The sequence below is a fragment of the Carlito syrichta genome, unplaced genomic scaffold (assembly GCF_000164805.1).
Source record: "Carlito syrichta isolate Samal-C Ts95f unplaced genomic scaffold, Tarsius_syrichta-2.0.1 Scaffold308658, whole genome shotgun sequence".
Taxonomy (NCBI): domain Eukaryota; kingdom Metazoa; phylum Chordata; class Mammalia; order Primates; family Tarsiidae; genus Carlito; species Carlito syrichta.
In genome coordinates, this window is record NW_007252754.1 from 73,279 (window position 1) to 94,649 (window position 21,371).

The 21,371-nt window shown below is 41.0% G+C and overlaps 1 protein-coding gene across 1 annotated transcript in view; it reads left to right on the top strand.

Moving 5' to 3' along the window:
- The first annotated feature begins 1,111 nt into the window (after nucleotides 1-1,111).
- The window catches only part of LOC103267995 (leukocyte immunoglobulin-like receptor subfamily A member 2), a 60,543-nt gene continuing 40,283 nt past the window's right edge, over nucleotides 1,112-21,371 (top strand). The window contains 2 exon segments of the mRNA XM_021716276.1: nucleotides 1,112-1,454; nucleotides 15,504-15,555. Of these exon segments, the coding sequence (XP_021571951.1) occupies nucleotides 1,112-1,454; nucleotides 15,504-15,555 (395 nt within the window).

Genomic DNA, 21,371 nt, shown 5'->3' on the forward strand with positions numbered 1-21,371 from the left:
CATATAGGAGAAGCTGAGGGGGTGTCTGTTGAAAGGGTGCCCTGAGGCCCACTCTGGAACCTGCTGTGGAAGAAGGAGACCGCCATGCTGAGAGTGAGGGTCATTGGGGGTGGTTTGGGGATTCCAAGAAACCAAACCTCCCCCTGTTCCAAACATCCTTAACTCCTGTCTAAGGACACCTGGTGGTGGACGTTGTCTTATGGGGGCTTCTCTTCCAGTGCTCTGCCTGGGCCAGATGAGCAACACACAGAAGGGTGAGTCACATCTGTGAGATTCCTAACTCTTACCACCCAAGGGCCTCTGTAGGTGGGAGTCATGTGACTCTGGGAGGAACCCAGCTCCAAGTTACCCCCCATGAACATCCCTGTGGGTCTTTTCCTGACAGCTCCAAATACCTGCAAGATATCAGTAATTCATTTTTCAAGCTCAGCATTTCCAAAACTGACCTTAGGTTTCTCACCCACTCAAACCTGATTCTCCTCATCCTGCTATTTTTTCCCCTCTGACTGGCATTGGCCCTGGACCAGAAAACAGACAGTCATCCTTGATTCTTCTTTATGTTGGCTCACATTTAATCAGCCACAGAATCCTGCAAATTCAAACTCCCTAAATGCTTTCACATTTCATGGTAGACACCCTCTTCCCCGTTGTGAAGTTCCACCAGAGATCATGTGGCAACTCCAGGATGTCATCAGGGCTACAAGCTTCATCTTTCTGCTTCACAATCTTAGTAACAGGTCACTAGCACCTCAGGATGCAAGATAGCTCTGTTACTCTAGCCATCAAATGAGTTTGCAGACCAGAAGATGAGGAAAAGTAGGATTTTCTTCTTTTTTTAGAAAAGGTTTAATTGCTGCCTTTTAGGCTCTCTTCATGGGAATCTCTCAAACAAGTCTTCATCTCACTGGCACAGACACTATGACACAGAATGGCTGCACTGAATGAATCCTAGAGTTGCCCCATATAACTTTTTGGCCCATAGTGCACTGTGCCCAGTTGAAAACTGCTGATTCACGTGAAGAGATGGGGTGCAGGTGTGGATGAAGCTACACAACCCCTGCATTATTTCCCTCCTGTCCTTTTTATGGAAGGGGAAGGCCGTTTTCTTCTGATGGACCCTGAGGCCCTGCTCTGCTTCCCCCTAGGGGTCCTGCCCAGACCCTCCATCTCCACTGAGCCAGATGCTGTGATCCCACTGTTACTGCCTGTGACCCTAGTGTGCCAGGGCCCAGCTAGCATTGAGAAATTCCATCTGGAGAGGGAGGGTAGAACAAATGGGTTCAGAGATGCTAAACTTCAGTCTCAGTTTGACGTTTCTGAAACAGAGGCCAGATTCCCCATCGACTCACTAACTGAAGATAATGCTGGGAATTATCACTGTGTCTATCTGGATGCAGAGTTCTGTATCTGGTCTGAGCCCAGTGACTACCTGAAGCTGGTGTTGTATGTGACAGGTAAGGACATCACTTGGGTCCCTGCCCCAGTTTCAGCTCTGCCTCAAGTTTGTCCCCAGGACGCTAGACCCTGTCCCAGCTGCCTCTCCTGTCTGCAGCTGTCTTGGTTTCCCCATGACCCCCAAACCCTCTCCTCCCACTGCACACACATCCCTCTACCCTCACACCAACATAGGGTCCTGAAGTTCTTGTCTCCATTGGGCACCACGGATGGCCTGAATATTTATCTCCAGCATCAGGTGGGCATGAAACTGGCTCTGCTGGGCTGGATGGGTAGTGGGTTCCCAGAGATTGGGTGGGGTGATGACCCCCTCCAATGAATGAGGGTGTCTTGACTTAGGATGATCCTGTTCCCTATTCCTTTCTCCGGAGACAGAACCTGCCATGGTCCCAGGTGACGTGCCCTCTCTGATGTGGTCCACCTCCCCCTGGGCAAGTCACAGGGGCCAGGGCTGACCCTTCACCAGGGCTGAATGCTTCTGTTGGGAAACACTGAGCTGGAAATATCTATGCCCTTGTGTTTTCAGCCTATGCGATAACCAGGAGTTGAGTTCAGGGAGGAAGTTCTGACGTCCCTCAGCGAGGAGGAAAGGGGAATTCTTTCCTTCAAAACTGAGTGTTGTTTCTCTCTTTTTCTCTTTATTCTGATGTGATTCACACAACCTCTGGGTTAAACGTGCAGTGCCTAGGAATTGCCCTCATTGTCTAACTCGAGGGGTATCTACCTAGATTACCCTTAGCTTGTGATGCTATAATCTGGGGGACCCATGCTTGGCACAGTGGTCACCTAGGTGAGTTCAGTCTCAAGTAACCCTTGACTCCATGCCCAGTCGAGGAGGCTCCTGTCTTGCCTGGTGTGGAAACCAGCTGGCTCATACTAATGTTTCAGGTGGGGACATCTTCCAAGAGTTTCCTGTCCCTCAGCAGAATGGGAGCAGAGAGGGTGTTATCCTTGTGTCCCAGTTCCTTTCACGGGAGTGTAGAGAACCTTATCTATGATTGAGGCTAGGTGGGCAATGGGAGGATGCTGTGGGAGGCAGGGCCAGGCAGAGGCCGGATAGACAGGCAAGCTCAGGCTCTCAGCCCCTCTCCTCCTTGTTCACAGGAGCCCCGGGGGTTTTAGCTTCCACGACCCTGAGCTGGTGAGGAGCAGAGGCCTCAGTTTGGGACTTCCACACTTGGGGACTCTGTGCTGGAGACCGGGCTTGGGGGGTGGGGTTCTCAGTCCTTCCCTGATTAGAGCCAGGTTTGGATTTTGGGAAGTCCAGGACTCACATTCTCTCAGCACTGCTCCCATATGCCCCAGCACCTACACACAAATACCAGCATGTATGGGACTCTGCCCAGCCTTGGGGCAGGATTTCTTTTTGTTAACACCACAAAGGAGAGACTCTTTTTATCTGCCTTTGGGGAAAGAACACGGGTCGATGGTTTTAAAAGTCCTCAAGGGCCTGAGGCAGCTAGACTCCAGACTCAGGCCTTTGGCTAGTCATTCCCACCACTCCCTGGGAAGGGGTCACTGAACAGAACCTGGGCATCCCCTGCTGGGAGAGTTCCAGTAGACAGGGATGTTAGTCTTTGGGGCAGCACACTGCACCATGACTGCCCTGGAAATCAGGATGTGTGGGCCCTTCAGGGAGGGTGTCTTCTGGGTAGAGACCCTGAGAGGGGGACCAGGAGAAAGAAGATATTGAGGGAAAGTGTGTGTCTCTCGGTGTGTGTCTGGGAGTGTCGATATTTACATGTATATATAGAGAGCCATGCAGATACAATTTTAAAATATGACATACTTTATAAAGACCACAATGATAGACACCACATGCAAGTTTTAATGCATAACTTCTATTAAAATAATATTTTTTATTTTAAAGATGTGGGAAACAATTCAGGGTTAGGTATACAAATGTTCATTATGCAGGTACCCTTGTTGATGAAGTGTGTCCCCCTCTCCTGGCAGTTTCCCAGTTTCTTATAGTATTATGATGATTGTTCAAGGTCTGCTTATGAGTGAGAAAATGTGAAACTCAGTTCTTTGTTTCTGCATTAGATCACTCCGTATTATAACCTCTAAGTCCATCCAAGTTGCTACAAAATTCATGATTGTGTCCTTCTTTATGGCTGCATAATATTCTGTCATGTATATGTACCACTTTAAAAAATTCAGTCTTCTTTTGATAGGCAGCATGGTTGGTTCCAAGTTTTTGCTATGATAAGTAATACTGCAATAAGTAAATAATAACTTTTATATATATCTTGCATCAGAGAGGTGTGTGTCTGTGTATAACTATATCTACATACATGCATACACACATGTAGGTACAATTTTTAAATATGCCAAAATACTCTATACAGACCATGATGATAGAAATAGATACCTCATGTAAGCTTTAATACATGTCAAACCATATCACACTCATATATCTATTCTGTATCAGTTATGTGTGTCTATATCTGTGCATATCCATACACACACAAACATACACAAATGTAGGTATGTTTTAAAACTGCCAGGAGAGGGGAGGCATATCTCATCAACAAGGCTACTTGCTTGGTGAACATTTGTATACCTAACCCTGAATTGTTTTCCACATCTTTAAAACTAAAAATTAAAAAAAAATGCCAAACCCTAGAAAGGTCATTATGATATAAATAGACACTAAATGCAAGTTTTAGTATGTATCCCTTGATGTATATATATGCTATGTCAGTAGTGTGTGTCTGTGCCTATGTCTATGTCTATGTCTATGTCTATATCTATCATCTATCTATCCACATGTAGGTATAGTTTTAAAACATGACAAACTCTATACAGACCAGTATGATGAAAACAGATGCCACCTGTCCTCTTTACGAAGCTGTAGATTTTACTTCACTAGCCCTTTAAGGGGATGTTGCGTCAGTGCAAGGAAGGGGCTCCTGAGAGGTGATGAGGCTAAGAAGTGGCCAGACTGAGATATCACCCTGTCCCTCAGCTTCAGCCTCCTCTCTGCCTCCCAGTCAGTGTGATGGAGTTAACTGCCTTCAGTACCAGTTCCCCAGTTTGTCTAGTTGTCTGGGCTCCAGTCTTTTCTTCTGTTTCAGGCATTTAAATGGAACCTTCTAGGAGAAGTAATGTCCTGTATGAGACCTCTTTGGGCCCTTCCTTCCCTTCCCTTCCCTGTCGCCATATACCTGGTGGCCCTGGTCCTGCTGTGGCTTTGTCTATGAGGTTCATGACTCCAACTCCTTGGAGAGTGAGTGACATCCATGGTTTTGTGGCATGAGGCCTTAGGGCTACACATCCTAGAGTTCTGACCATCATCATCTCCATGGGAGGTCAGTTCCTAGGCACCCACTGGGGCTTCAGATCACAGCAGCAGACCCACCTTGTCCTATCAGCTCTCAGAGTTCACTTCCATAATGCTCAGGACCCATGTTCTCAGGAGACCCCAGGATATTGGGACAGAAGAGGGAAACCAAGAAACGGGTGAACGGAATTCATCCTTCCTATTTTAGACATGAATACACAAAAGTCATCCCCACTTCATCCCATTTTAAATTGTTTTCCTGAGATGCTCAAATGCTGATTTGAAGCTGTGTATGGAGAGACGGGAAACACAAAGGTGACTCAGAAGATGCAGGGGTTGGGATGAGCTGGGCAGAACAGAGGCAGCCCTGACCCCCAAGAAAGTCCCAACCCCTCAACCCAGAGCCAAGTCAGTGAGTTCTGTTTGGAAGCACATGAGGGACATTGGTCAAGCCTGGGGTCCCAGCTTCATCCCACCACACTGAGAGTTCCAAGGGTCCTACCTCTCACAGTGAACTGGGTGGAGATGCACCAAGCTCTGAAATCCAGTTTCATCCACATAAATGCAGAAGGCCTGCTGTCCTCTCAGTTTACCCCTAGGGAATGTCAGAGTCAAGACCTTAAAGCTGAGTTCGATTCATGACAGGTGTGGATTTTATAGCCTCCCTAACTTTGGACCCTCTGTGGACTGTGTGTTGGACCTGGGGATTGTGAACCCAGGAATCTGGGAGTGTTGTGGGTGGACTTCAAAGAGCCCAGGGGCTGGGATGTTCCCAATGAAAGAACTGTTACATGGAGGACTTAGGTTGACAAGGTCAGCCTGGGAAGGGTGGGAGAAGCTGCCTCAGCCCTTCAACACCTATTTCTGACTCCCAGAAACCTCTAGTGAAGTCAACCCCACAACCACAGAAGCTGATTACATAACACGTAAGCTGCTTGGAAATTGCCCAAAGCAATTGCTTGGGGAGGTGCATGTTCTGGGCAGGAAAGTGTAGAAGGAGCTTCTACTTCAGAGTTCCTGGGCAGGGCTGGGTCTTGTCTACTGTAAATGAACCTCTTGCTTTTTGCTTCTGTTTCTAGCCCCCATACTCCAGTACTACACATGGGCCTGGCTGGTCTGGTGTTGTTGATCCTGTTGACAATTCTAGTAGAAGCTTGGCACAGCCAGTGGGGGTCCCAGTAGGGACCTGAGCAATGGAGACAAGAGAGAACCAAGGACCCAGGAGGGACGCCCCAAGGCACTGAGGGTTTCCCTGAATTGCAAGGAGACCCGAAGCCCACCTTGACTGTGAACTTTATGGACCCTGAGGGAAGGCTGCCCTGCTAGATGCAGGCACCATCTCAGATGGGCATTGGAGACAGCAGTGCCACATCCCAGCCTCTCCTTCGTCTGTCAGTTTTCTGCATCCAAGTTTCCCTCTGGGTCTGACACTCATCATGACTTCCCTCACCCCACACCTTTGCAAGTCTCTTTTTCCTCTCAGCTCTTCCCGTTTCCCTTCAACCCTGGCTACTCTCTTCACTTTCCCTCTCTTCTTGTCTTGTGTCAGAGACTCCCCCAGCCCAGCCATTTCTTTAGCATCCACACCCCCAGTCTCCTAGGCCATTTCTTCAGCCTCCACTGCTGTCTCTTTGTTGATACCAGCACTCAAGTCTTGTTTGTTACACCTGATCAGGTAAAAGCCCATGTCAAAATTGCCAGCCTGTCTCCTTCCTAGGACCCCAGGATCATAGTTCTCTACTTGGAATTGAGAGATTGACTTCATGGATCTGGCTTTTCCAAAATCTTACACTTGTCATGAACGTGAACCAGAGTGGCCTGGAACTATGTGTGCTTGATAATGACTTGACCTCATTATAATAATCTAACTTGTCTTTTATTATAATTTTTTTAATCAATATTTTTTATTATGATATTGTGAGGCACAGAGAAGGGTTAGGTATACAAATATGCTTCGTTCAGTCACCCTTGTTGATAAGAGGTGTCTCCCCATCCCCAGACAGATATTTACTACCATTAATCCCATCTCCCTTCCCCTCTCCCCCATAGTGTCCCACCACTGTCAGTCATTTTCTTATAGTATTATGTTGGATGTGCAAGGTCCATTATATGAGTGAGAACATGTGATACTCAGATCTTTGTTTCTGTGAGAGATCACTCAGTATTATAGACTCTAGTTCCATCCAGGTTGCTGCAAAATTCATGATTTTGTTCTTTTTTATGGCTGCATAGTATTGTATCGTGTATATGTACCACATTTTTAAAATCCAGTCCTATTTGATGGACAGCATGGTTGCTTCCAGGTTCTTGCTATTGTGAACAAAGCTGCAATAAGCAGCTATCTTTTTTATAGAGTGATTTGAGTTCTTCAGGGTATATTCCCAGTAGGGGGATTGTGGGGTCATATGGGAAGTCAATATTTAGAGCTTTTAGGAATCGCCATACTGTTTTCCACAGAGGTTGCACTAGTTTGGTCTCCCACCAACAGTGTAGAAGTGTTCCCTTTTCATCACACCCTCTCCAGCAACTGTTATTTTTGGAGTTATTGATAATTGCATTCTGACTGGAGTTAGGTGGTATCTCAGTGTGGGTTTGATTTGCATCTTCCTGATGATTAATGAGGTTGAACATTTTTTCATGTGTCTGTTGGCTGCTCGGAAATCTTCCTTTGTGAAGTGTCTGTTCATATCTTTTGCCCGTTTTATAATGGGGTTGTTCAGTTTTTTCTTTTCAGCATGCTTGAGTTCCTTGTAGATCCAAGATGTGAAGCCTTTATCAGACCTGGAGTTGGCAAATACTTTTACCCAGTCTGTGGGCTGTCTCCCTGCTCTCTTGATGGTTTCTTTGGCTTTGCAGCTTGTCAGTTTAATGAGGTCCCACTTGTCTATCTTATCTCTCATGGCCTGTGGGTTTCGAGTTTTGTACAGGAATTGGATGCCAGTTCCAATTTCCATGAGGGTATGTCCTTCATTTTCTAAGGTTCTTATGATATGAGGTTTTACATTTAGGTCTCTGATCCATTTAGAGTTAATTTTTATGTATGGAGATAGACAGGGGTCCTGTTTCAATCTTCTGCATGGGGTCAGCCAGTTTTCCCAGCACCATTTACTGAATAGGTTCTCCTCTCCCCAGTGGTAGGTGGTGGAGGCTTTGTTGAAGATGAGTTGGTTGAGAAATTGAGGTTTTGCTTCTGGAATCTCAATTTTATTCCATTGGTCTATATACCTGTTCCTGTACCAATACCAAGCTGTTTTGATGATTGTAGCTTTATTGTAAAGTTTGAAGTCTGGTAATGTGATACCACCTGCTTTGTTTTTTTTTTGCTGAGGATTGTCCTGGCTATTCTTGGTCGTTTGTGTTTCCATATGAATTTCTGTGTTGTTTTTTTCTAGGTCTGAGAAGAATGTTGCTGGTAATTTGATGGGTATTGCATTGAATCTGTAGATTGCCTTAGGTAAGATGGACATCTTCACAGTGTTGATTCTTCCAATCCATGAGCATGGGATATTTTTCTACTTGTTTGTGTCATCTTTGATTTCTTTGAGGAGTGTTTGCAGTTTTCATTGTAAAGGTCTTTCACATCTCTGGTTAGGAAGATGCCAAGGTATTTCATTTTTTGTGTGGCTATTGTGAATGGAATTGTGCTTTTTATTTGGGTTTCTGTTTGTTTATTATTGGGGTAAAGAAATGCGATTGTCTTTTGCACATTTATTTTATATCCTGAGACTTTGCCAAAGGCCTTTATCAGTGTAAGGAGGCTTTTGACAGATTCTCTTGGGTTTTCAAGGTACACAATCATGTCATCTGCAAAGAGAAATAGTTTGACTTCCTCTTTTTCTATTTGAATACCCCTGATTGCCTTCTCTTCTCTGATTGCTCTAGCAAGGACTTCCTATGCTATATTGAACAGGAGGAGTGAAAGTGGGCATCTTTGTCTTGTTCCAGTTTTCAGGGGAAATGGTTCTAGTTTTTGTCTGTTTAGGAGTATGCTGACTGTGAGTTTCTCGTAGATGGCTTTTACTATTTTGAGGTATGTTCCTTATATGCCTAGATGTTCGAGGGTTTTTATCAAGAAGCGTTGCTGGATTTTATCAAAAGCTTTTTCTGCATCTAATGATATAATCATGTGGTTTTTGTTTTGACATCTGTTGAGGTATTTAATTACATTTATGGTATTACGAATGTTGAACCAGACTTCCATCCCAAGGATGAAGCTCACTTGGTCATGATGGATGACTTTTGAGATGTGTTGTTGGATCCGGTTCACTAGAATCTTGTTAAGAAATTTAGCATCTATGTTCATCAAAGATATTGGCCTGTATTTCTCTTTCTTTGTTGGGTCTTTACCTGGCTTGGTTATCAATGTGATGTTAGCTTCATAAATGATTTGGGGAGAGTTCCATCTTATAAAAAATTACCAAACATGAAGAAGCAGAAAAATATGACACAGAATGAGGATAAAAATCATTCAATTTGAATTGATCCAAGCCGGGCTCGGTGGCTCAGCCTGTAATTCCACGCTTTGGGAGGCTGAGGTGAGTGAATTGCCTGCGCCTGCAGGTTCGAGACCTACCTGGGCAACTTGGCGAGACCTCATCTCCACAATAAATCAAAAACTAGCCGGGCATGGTAGTGCGCGCCTGTAGTTCCAGCTACTTGGAAGGCTGAGGTGGAAGAATCACCAGAGACCAGCAGGTCAAGGCTGGGTGGCCAGGAGTGGCCACTGCACTCCAGTCTGGGTGACAAAGTGAGACTCCAACTCAAAAAAAAAAAAAGATAGATTAATACCTCGGTTCCAACCACATTGGGAAAGTATGGAGTCTCCTGCAGCCAACTCAAAGAAGAGAGGCCAGGCTAAATGTGGAAACAGAAGAGACAGCCTTCCCACACACAATTGCCATTTGTTGAATGCAAGAGCTCTGCAGTTTGTAAATTTTAGCAGCAACACTTTGATATGAAAAGTACTTGGACATCTTGAGATCTGGTTGTAGGTTTGATTTCAGGACAAAGTCCACTCTCACTGTGGTGAATATGGATGCTCATGTCTCAGGTCCTTCCTTAGGAGAAAGTCATCATGGTTCTGGATCTACGTCCTGACAGTTCTGCCTATCTAGAATCATCAGCTGGACTTCAGTGACATTCAAGGCTTGAGGAAAATATGAATCCCCTCTAAACCCACTTGACTAAGGCAGAATTGTTAAATCTATCCACACATTCTTCATTTTGAAAACCTAATCTGCCAAAAACATACCTACTCACATATATTTGTTGCAGTTCTGTTCACAACTGCAAAAACATGGAAGCAACAATGCTGCCCATTGAAGCTGGACTGGATTAAAAAATGGGGTACATATACACAATGGAATATTATGCAGCCTTAAAAAAGGACACACATATGGAATTTGCAGCAACTTGGATGCATTTAGAGTCTCTCATACTCAGTGATCTATCACAGAAACTAAGAACAGAGAACCACATGTTCTTACTCATAAGCGGACCTTGAGCAGTGATCATACTACCATGAGAAAGGGACTGGCAGTAGTGGGAAACTGCCAGAGGAGGAGTGGTGGGATTGGCAGTTCAGGGAAACTGTCAGGGGGAAAGGGGCACACCTCATCAACAAGGGTACCGGCATAGTGAACATTTGTATACTTAAACCTGAATTGTATCCCACATCTTTAAAAAAAAAAAACTAAAAAACTATAAAACAAAAATAAATTAAAAAAGAAGAAAACCCAGTCTAGACTTTCTCCAAGTACTGCTGACACCAAATCACATGTAATCTCAAAGCCACCTCATGACTCCCCATGTCTTCCTGCATGATAAATATGCACAATTATACTTCCAAACCAGTATATTTCCAAATATACTGTGCATATTTCCAAACCAGTAAAACAAACAAGACACAAACAGACCAATCTAGCTTCATTTATCTTTTCTGTTTTTTTTTCTCCTCCTCACAAGTATCCACTTTTATTATTATTTTTATTTGAATTAGTTTGATTTTTCTTAATAGAGATGAGGTTTTACTATGTTGCCCAGGCTGGGATCGAAATTCTGAACTCAAGTGATCCTCCTGCCTTGGTCTATCAAAGTGTTAGGAATAATGGCCTGAGCCCCTGCACCTGGCCAAGTACTCACTTTTAAAAGCTCTAATTTATTCTTTTATTTTTAAAATAGCAAAATATAAATACACCCACAGACATATCAATATACTATTTATCTCTTGTGCTTCACATAGCGCTAATTTTGCATGATGTTCTGAATATTTCTTTTGCTTTCCTCTCCCCCCACCACTATAACTGAATGTTGTGATGGATCAGCCATCAGGAGCACATCCTCATCACATCCACTGTTACCCAGTGCTCCACTATCTTTGATTGGGACTGGGTGATATTTAGTGTGGTGTTACAAATAATAATTCTGCAAGAAACAGCTTTGTTTTTACAAAACCTCTTCGTAATGCTGTATTCACTTGGATTAATTTTTTAAAATTTAAGACAATTTCTAGACACAACAATTATCTTTGTTTGTTTCCAGGTTCCTCTAATTTAAATAAAATCAAATTCCAAGAACTTCTCTAAATGGATAAATTTCGTTTGTTCATTTAAACTGGGGAATTACAATTCTCATTCAGACTTGCGCTCAGATCCTTAGAAATTCTTTACTACTTTACTTTTATAACTTTGAATTTATCATTGTACAGATATTGAGCCCCAGAGACTTGATTCTGCTCTTGGGTAACAACTTGGTCCTTTTCTCTAGGGGGATCCCCCAGACAAAGTCAGCTTTTGGACTCAAATCTTTCCTGGATGAGGTTGGATATAAACTTGTATTCTAATTACACAGAGTGGCCAAAGGGATTTCCCTCAGCACCATCCACCTCTTCCATAGCTTTCAGGCCATTAAGCTTCTCTCCAGTTTCTCTGTGTGAATGGAACTCCAAATTAGATCCCCAAAGTGCATTGTTTTCTGCTGTTTCCTCTGCTGGATTTTATAACTAGTGTTAAATATTTATATTGTAAAGGTATGACACTGGCTCAGTAAAGAGCAAAAATTTCTGAAGCATTTAGCATCTACTAAGGTTCAGCAACAGAGCAAAACTTTTGAGAGAGAGAGAGAGAGAGAGTGAGTGAGAGAGAGACAGACAGAGAGAGAGAGAGAGAGAGAGAGAGAGAGAGAGAGAGAGATAGAGAGAGAGAAAGAGAAGTTATCTGTGAAGGATGATAGGGCTTTGCTCCCAAATCCTAAGTACTCATGCTGCAATTCACCTATATGGGCCTGCCAAATCTTCCAGATACAGTCTCTCTCTCTCTCTCATTCTCATTCTCTCGCCTTCTCCCTCTCCCTTTCTATTTGTCTCTGAGTCAGGGTCTCATTTTGTCACCTAAGCTGGAATACAGTGGCACCATCATGGCCCACTGCACCCTTGATCTCCTAGGCACAGGCTATCCTTCCATCTCAGCCTCCTGAGTAACTGGAATGACAGGTGAGCGTCATTACACATGGGTAAATTAAAAATTTCTTTTTGTAAAGATGAGATCTGGCTATGTTGCCCAGTTCAAGCCTAGGTCTTGAACTCCTAGGCTCAAGCAATCCTCCTGCCTTGGCCTCCCAGATTGCTGGGATTACAGGTGTGAATCAACATGATTGGCCAAACAGCAACTCTATCAGCCACAGACACTTCAAGCATCATCAGGTCTGCTTGATCACATGGTCCAGGTGGCAGAGAGACTTGTACAGCAGCTTGGATCTGTTGCAATTCTTCCTCTGCTCTGGGCCCCAATCAAAACTTTTTGGGTTATTTGGTAAATGGGCAGATGTAGCACACCCAAGTGAAGAATATTTTGTCTTCACAATCCAAAGAGCATTATGGTAAGTATTATGTATCTTTATTGGTTGTAGGTAGGGACAAATACAATCACATATTTTTCACCTCATAGGAAACATCTCAACATGCCCACACCAGTAGACACTAAAAATGTGACCGAGGTGAAATGCTTCAGTATTATTGGGCATTTGTTGCCATAAATCTGGAGTTGATATTAAAATTTTCTCCCTATATCCTATCACCACAAAGTCATTGATATAATGGATCAGTCTGATATCTTGTGGAAGGGAATGGTGATCAAGTTTTCTGTTAACTCCATTATGACACAGGGTTGGAGAGTTGATGTACCCCTACGGTAGGTCAGGGAAGTTGCACTGCTGGCTATGCTGGGTGAAAGGTACAAGTTTCCGGTGGTCTTTATTAACAGTCATGGAGATGCCAGGCACTGTGGCTCATGTCTGCAATCCTGGCGCTCTGGGAGGCCAAGGAATGAGGATTGCTTGAGCCCAGGTGTTTGAGACCAGCCCAAGTAACTTAGCAAGAACATGACTCAATGAAAAATAAAATAAAATAAAATAAATGATCCTGGCGTAGTGGTGTGCACCTGTAGTCCCAACTACCAAGGTGGCTGAGGTGGTAGGCTCAGGTAAGTCCAGTAGGTCAAGAATGTGGTGAGCTGTGATTTTTGCCTCTGCACTCCAACCTGGATGATAGGTGAGATTCTTACTAAAACAAACAAACAAAAAACAGTTGTGGAGAAAAATGTGTTTGCAAATTAGTACTGGGTACCAGGGGATGTATTAACTTGCTCAAATGATGATGTCACATTTACATTTGGTCTAGCAGCTGCATTTAAAGTCAACACCAGGCTTGATTCCTATAGTCCACTGCCATTATTCAAGATTCATCTGTCTTCTGCACCGGCCAAATAAGAACGTTAAATGAGGATGTCGTGAGAACTATCACCTTTGCATCATTCATTCTTTATGGTGGCCCTCACCTCTGCAATGTATCCAGGAATGCAGTATGGTTTCTGGTATACTGTTTTTAAGCAGAGTAGGTGATAATGGCCCATATTCAGCCTTTCCCACCACGCTGGCCCTCACACCACAAGTCAGAAAACCAGTGTGGAAATTCTGGTAGTTTGGGGGTATATCTAATCCAATTGTGCATTTCAGATATAGGCATACAGCTATAGAATGGGTTTGAGGTATACTGAATTCACTATGAGAGAGATCTGGGCTCAAACCCCACTAATCATGTGACCACCATAAGCCCTTATTCAGACTAGAGGGTCACAGCAATATTTTAGATTCCTGGAATTAGTATCAGTTTAGTGTCAGTGTCATATTTGCTCTGGAAAAAGGCCATCAGTCCCTTTGAGGAATGCTGGGAGAAATAGGAACAGTATGAATTTTGGTTGGTGTACAAAGCATAGTGTCAAAAATATCTGGTCTTTATTTTAACTCAATGGTTTGAGTTAACTTTAATGGTTCTACAGAGAAACTTAACAGTATGTTTATCTATATCTATCTATCTATCTATCTATCTGTCTGTCTGTCTATCTATCTATCTATCTATATCATATATCTATCATCTGCCTATTTATCTATATACCCACCTCTGTATTTCTCCAGAAATTGACTAACATGATTGTAGGGGCTTAGTGAGCCCAAAATCTAGAGGACAGGTCAGCATCCTGGAGACTCAGAGAAAAATAGTAGTCTCAGATCAAAGTCAATCTGCTGGCAAAATTTCTTCTTTCTCAGGGATGATCACCATTTCTTTATTTTACTCACAAAACTCTTATTATTTCATAACATATTACATATTATACTTATTATTTAATGTTACATAATGTCTCTCTTTGTTGACTAGAATATAGACCCAATATAGGCAGGTTCTGTATAAGTCTCTACTTTGTTTTTCCTGATAAATACTATATACCAGGAATCATGTCTGACACACATTAGACAATGAACATGTGCCTATGAAAACAGTGAATAAAAGTTTGCCAACTTCCTCCAAGTATATTTCGTACAATGGAGAAAATTTTTTTTTTTTTTTTTTTGAGTTGGAGTCTCACTCTGTCGCCCAGACTGGAGTGCAGTGGCCGCTTCCGGCCACCGCAGCCTCGACCTGCTGGGCTCCGGCGTTCCTTCCGCTTCAGCCTTCCAAGTAGCCGGAATTACAGGCATGCGCTACCACACCCGGCTGATTTTTTGATTTATTGTAGAGATGAGGTCTCGCTGCCCAGGAGGGTCTCGAAACCGCGGGCTCAGGCAGTCCACTCACCTCAGCCTCCCAAAGGCGCGGGATGACAGGCTGAGCCACCGAGCCCGGCTGAGAAAATTCTTTTCATTTGAGTCTTTCTTTTTTGTTTCTTCCCAACTGCCTTTTGTACAAAGTTACTCGAATTTTAAAAAATGACACAACTTGTAAGTCAAAACTCTAAGATTAGCAAGACACAAAGGATACTTTCCACTGATCTTTTCTCACATCGTAGAACCCAAGTCTGTCTGTCATGTGATTTTCAACTGATTTCCTTCAAGCATCTCAGATATGCTTTCCTCTGCATGTCTCTCTCTCTCTAAATTTGCCTGTCTTTTTCTGTCTATATCTTTATCTCTCTTTCCTTTTGTTTCTCTGTTGCTCAAACTTACTCAGTTGATTAAAACTAATAGCTACTTGGCACTCCAGCCTGGGTGACAGAGTGAGACTCTGACTCAAAAACAAAAAACAACAGTAACAACGAAAACCTAATAGCTACTAATTACTTGTCAGTAATTTAAACATAATATAAATGTTTTTCTGAGCCCCTCTCAAATCCCCATGCACATATTGTCACTGTACTTACTGATGAAATAATTAGTTTTCAGCAAGGAGATGAGCTCATGGTGTCTCAAACATTTATCTCACCCTTTTGCACAGGTGCTCAGACTGTGACCATGGCAGCTACTGCTCCAGGAAGTAATGGCATTTGGTAAGTAGACCTTTTCATGTATAATCCACTATTCTTAGATTAATATATTGTCTGTCACAAAAATATGATGTGAAAATACAATATATTTCCCTTAGAGCAAAACCTGAACATAGAAAAAAGATGAAACAAAAATGAGACACGGGTGTTGGATTTCTGAGACATAGAATCATGCCAGCCTACCTGTCTTAGGCTGCCTGACATTCTTGTCTAGCTTCCATATCATAGCATCTTCTCAAGCACTCTTTTAGAATAAATACATCAAAATTCACACTCTTATTTCTCCTACTTGTAAAAGGGTAATGGTATGTTCAGTTCCTGCTTATACACCTGCTATCTGACACAAATTGCTACTCAGGACATGTTAAATATCTGTGGTGGTGGTATTTTGTGCTTTGATTGGCAGTGACACTATGTCTCTAAAAGCTCTCTGTGATGAGGACAAAATTGTACACCTTTCCCTACTTTCTTATGAGCTCTGGGTGACAGGATACAGTTTATTGTACCAACAATTTAATATCTACAGACAATTTCTAAAATCTGTGTGAGAAAGGTAAGCTATATATTCCACTTAGAGAAACAGAAATCTTCTTTGTACAAAAAGTGACTAAGAGTTGTCAAGGATTGAGGAGCTGGGATAATTAGGGACAAAAAAGTGTTAATGTCTGATAAATGCACCTCTGTCACTTAACCACATTGAAAAGTGCTTTGTTAGTACCTAAGGTTTTGCACCTGCTCCAAATCCAGTAGGGGCATAAAGCCACAACTTTCTTAAAAAAAAACAACAAAAACAGTTCACTCAGTATTGAAGCAGTGAAAGCTTGGTTTGTTCTGACTGCTAAGATCGCAGACACAAGCACTGTGGAGTGGGAATTTTCTTGCCGTTATGCCGGAAAGCAAGATGTACCTCATTTAGTGCCTAACTTGACCTCCTTAGAAATCACTTTTGTAAAAATAAAAAGTCTTCATTTTCTCATGGACGATTGCAGCTCTTAAAGGTCATATGGGACCCATGATGACAGTTGGTCTAGGATGCAGTAATATAGTCTTGTCTCCATTATTTACCATAATTCTGTTTTTCTCACTCCTGCTAATTTAATTAAGCTTAGTATAAATCAAATTTATTTGTACAATTTGTCTATGATTTTATTGGCCAGTTTTCTCTTTATCTCATTTGGATTTGTTGATTTGTATGAAATTACATTTTCTCATTATACTCTAGTTGTGTCCTTGTTATGAGGTGTGCCCCTCCCTCCCCTGGCAGTTTCCCTCAACTGCCAATCCCACCCCCACTTCTCTGGCAGTTTTCCACTACTGCCAAACCCTTTCTTATAGTTTTTTTATTTTAAAGATGTGGGGTACAATTCAGGGTTGGGTATACAAGTGTTCAATAGCAGGTACCCTTGTTGATGAGGTGTGCCCCTCTCTCCCTTGGCAGCTTCCCTCAACTGCCAATCCCATCCCTCCCTGGCAGTTTCTCATTACTGCCAATCCGTTTCTTATAGTATTCTGATCATTGTTCAAGGTCTGCTTATGACTGAGAATATAAGGTACTCTATTCTTTGTTTCTGTGATAGGTCACTGAGTAAGACAACTCAAAATCCATCCAAGTTGCTGCGAAGTCCATCTGTTTGGAATATTATGGCTACATAATATTCCATTGTGTATATGTGCCCATTGCTTAGTATTTTTATCAATTTATTATTTTAAAAAATGCATGTTCCCATGTGCTTAATCTACTACATATCAGTTGTATATGCACATGCCAGTTCATATTTTTTTTCTAAATGACATCCAGTGGAAATTGACTATTTTTCCAACTATGTTTCAAAATATTTTAACACTATGTATTTAATAAACTTTCTTTCTACATCTTTTGAATTCATTTCTCTAAAAATACTGTTTTAAATGACTTTTACACTTACATGCTTCCAATGCTCTTGTTTTAAATTAATAGATCTAAAACCTTTACTATCTCTGCATCTATTTATTTACCTATCTACCTACCAAATACTTCATATTTTCTAGGTTGTCTGTTTAATGTTCTTGGTTCACAGAACAAATTCCTATTTGTAATTTTAAATATTTGATAAGGCTATTTCTACTATTATGATCAACATCGTTTCTCTGTCTTTGTTTTTTTCTTTTTAATCAGTGTAGGACATTTGAGAATGTTAGCATCTGGTTATAAAATATACATTTTTTTGATAAAATTATTTAAAATATTGAGTCAGGAGACTGGTTTCTCTGTATTTATTCAGATTTCATTTTACATTGTTCATTTCCTACAGCGTTTCTTCTGCATTTATTTAATTGTGTGGTTGATTCGTACAATTACAGATTTGTACCACTGTTTTCTCTGAACATTTTTCCTTAGAATTTTAAATATAATACTGTCTCTAGAAGTAAAAATCTGTATATTATTGTTTTACCTAGCATTTGTGTGTATTGAAAATGCATAAATGCTAATAAAAATACATTTTATTCTATTTATCAATGTGTTTTTTAAAAGATGTGGGGTATAATTCAGGATTAGGTATATAGGTGGTCATCGTATAGGTGAAGTTTGGACCTCCCATTGGCTTTGTCTTCACCTGGTTTGGGATCAAGTACTCTTATTGATGGTATGTTATATGTCCCCACTTCCTCCTGGCAATGTCTTGCTACTGGCAATCCCTTTCATGCAGTATTATGATAAATGTTCAGGGTCCACTTATGAGTGAGAACATGTATGCAACTGGTTTTTTTTCAAAGATCACAAAGGTGATTTTGTGATTGCCAATATATACATTCATGCTTATGTATTTTTGTCTTCTTGATTGTATTTACTAAAGATATATAACATTTTTAAATTTTAAAAATAAAAAATATAAAAAAATTAAAAATTTCCAGCATTATAGTCTTATTTCTGAGCACTTTTTATATACTGTTAATTATATCCACTGTAATAGTTAAAGGGATTCTCTTTAATACTGGAAAACAAAAATAGGGCAAGAGATAGTGCCCCTTAATATGACATAGATTAACTTCATTGCTGAGTTAAGGTGTGAGTGATCTTAAGTCTCACCTAAGCAATTCACACATTTTATCTGCTTTGAGAATTTTTAATGTACATAACTAAAATGTACCACAAAGATATATTCACCACAATCAAGAGAATTTACGTATTCATTATTACCTTACAGAGTTTTCATTTCTGTGTGTGTGGCCTAAATACTTAGGATCTACCCTTATAGTAAGTTTTTTAGGAATCTCCATACTGGTTTTTTTTCTTCTTTTCTATTGTATTTTTTTTTAAAATTAAATATGTGGTGTACAATTCAGTATTACGTATGCAAGTGGTCATCGTACAAGTATAGTATGGGCCTCCCTTTGGTCCCCACTTTGCATGGTTTGAGATCAGGTACTGTCACTGATGTTGTGTCCCCCACCCCCACAACCTTCCCCAGTAGTATTCTGCTACAGCCAATTCTTTTCTTAAAGTACTATGGTAATTGTTCAGGGTCCACATATGAGTACATACAGTTTTTCATAATGGTTCTACCAATATACATTTCTACCAATAGTGCACCAGGGTGTCATTTTCTCAACACCGTTGCCAACACATGACAACTTTTTTTTAAAATAGCTATTCTAACAGGAATTAGGTGAGATCTCCCTGTGGTTTTCACATGCATTTTCCTAATGATTGGTGAAGTTGTATACCTTTCCATATATCTGTTAGCCAGTTGTATGTCTTCCTTGGAAAAATGTTAATTTGTTTCTTTTGCTTATTTTAAAATCGGTTGAGTTTTGTTTTGTTTGCAATCAGATTGTATGAGTTATTTAACTATTTTGGATATTGATTTATCAAATATATCGATTGCAGATATTTTCTTCCATTTTATAAGTTGCATTTTTATTTTCTTGATCCATTTAATTGCTGTGCAGGACGTTAGATTGATGTGGTCCCAGTTTTTTTTTTTTTTTTTGTATTTTGTTGCTGTGCTTCTGGTGTGTCATATCCATAAATTCATTGCCAAGATCCATTTCAAACAGTTTTTCCCTGTGTTTTCTTCTAGGAATTCCATGGTTTCTGGTGTTCAGTTTACGTTTTTAACACACTTCAAATTGACTTTTGTGTGCTGTATAAGGGAAAGGTAAAATTTCATTGTTTTGCATGTGGATACTTGGTTTTTCCAACATCATTTATTGAACAAACTATCTTTTTACTCATTTTGTATTTTTGACCCTCTAAGCTTATTTCATTCGTTATCATTCTTTTCATTTTCTCTTCTGACTGAGTGATTTTATTTATTTATTGCTGAGAGTTCTAATTCCTTTTAATTTAATTTAATTTTTTAAATATTAAAGATGTGGGTACAATTCAGAATTAAGTATACAAGTGGTCATTGTACGGGTAAAGTTTGGGCTTTTCTTTCATCCCCACTTTGCCTGGTTTGAGGTCAGGTACCCTGATAGATATTATGTGCACCCCAAGTCCCCTGGCAGTGTCCAGCTACTGCCAATCTCTTTCTTATTGATTATGGTAAGTGTTCAGGGTACACACATGAGTGGGAACATGTGGTACTCAGTTCTTTGTATCTGTGATAGATCACTGAGTATGACAGACTCTAAATCCATTCAAGTGCTGAGATGTTTATTAATTTTATTATTCTTTATGGCTTTATAATATTCCATCTTGTATATGTTTCATATTATTTTTATCCAGTCCAGTTTCAATGGGCAGTGAGGTTGGTTCCATGTTTTTGTTATTGTAAATAGTGCTGCAATAAACATGTATGTACTGGTATCTTTTTTGTAGAGTGATTAAAGTTACTCTGGGTATATTCCCAGAAGGGGAATTAAAGTTATGCTGGGTCATATGGAAGTTCAGTTTCTGGTTCTTTTAAGAATTGCCACATCTTTTTTTTTGTCTTTTCGCTTTTTATTATTATTACTGCAAAGATGTGTAATACAATTCAGAATTAGGTATACAAACGCTGATTATGCAGGTACCCTTGTTGATGAGACATGCCCCTCCCTTCCCTAGCAGTTTCCCTCAATGCCAATTCCCATCACTCCTCCCCTGACAGTTTCCCACAACTGTCAATCCTTTTATTATAGTATTATAATTTTTCAAGTTCCACTTGTGAGTGAGAACATATGGTAGTCTGTTCTTAGTTTCTGTGATAGATCACTGAGTATGATTTACTCTAAATCCATCCAAGTCGCTGCGAATTCCATGTTTGTCTTTCTTTATGGCTGTGTAATATTCCACTGTGTATATGTATCATTTTTAAAAATTCAATCCAGCTTCAATGGGCAGCATGGTTGGTTCCATGTTTTTGCTGTTGTGAATAGAGCTCAACAAACATATGTGGGCAGGTGTCTTTTTGGTAGGATGATTTGAGTTCCTCGAGGTATATTCCCAATAAGGGGATTGGGGGTCATATGGAAGGTCAGTTCCTAGTTCTTTCAGAAATTGCCACACTGTCTTCCAAAAACTATTGCACTAGTTTGCATTCCCACCAGCAGTGTAGAAGTGTTCCCTTTTCTCCGCATCCTTACCACCATCTCTTGTTTGTTTTATTGATGATGGCCATTCTTACTGGAGTTGGGTCGTATCTCAGTGTCATTTTGATTTGCCTTTCTTTGATGATTTGCCCACTTTTTAATGGGGCTGTTCGGTTTTTTTCCTTTCCTTTTGGTGCGTCTGAGTTCCTTGTAGATCCTAGATGTATGCTTTTGCCGATATACAGTTGGCAAATATGTTTTCCCTTTCTGTGGGTTGTCTCCCTGCTCTCTTGATGGCTTCTTTTCCTCTGCAGAAGCTCATT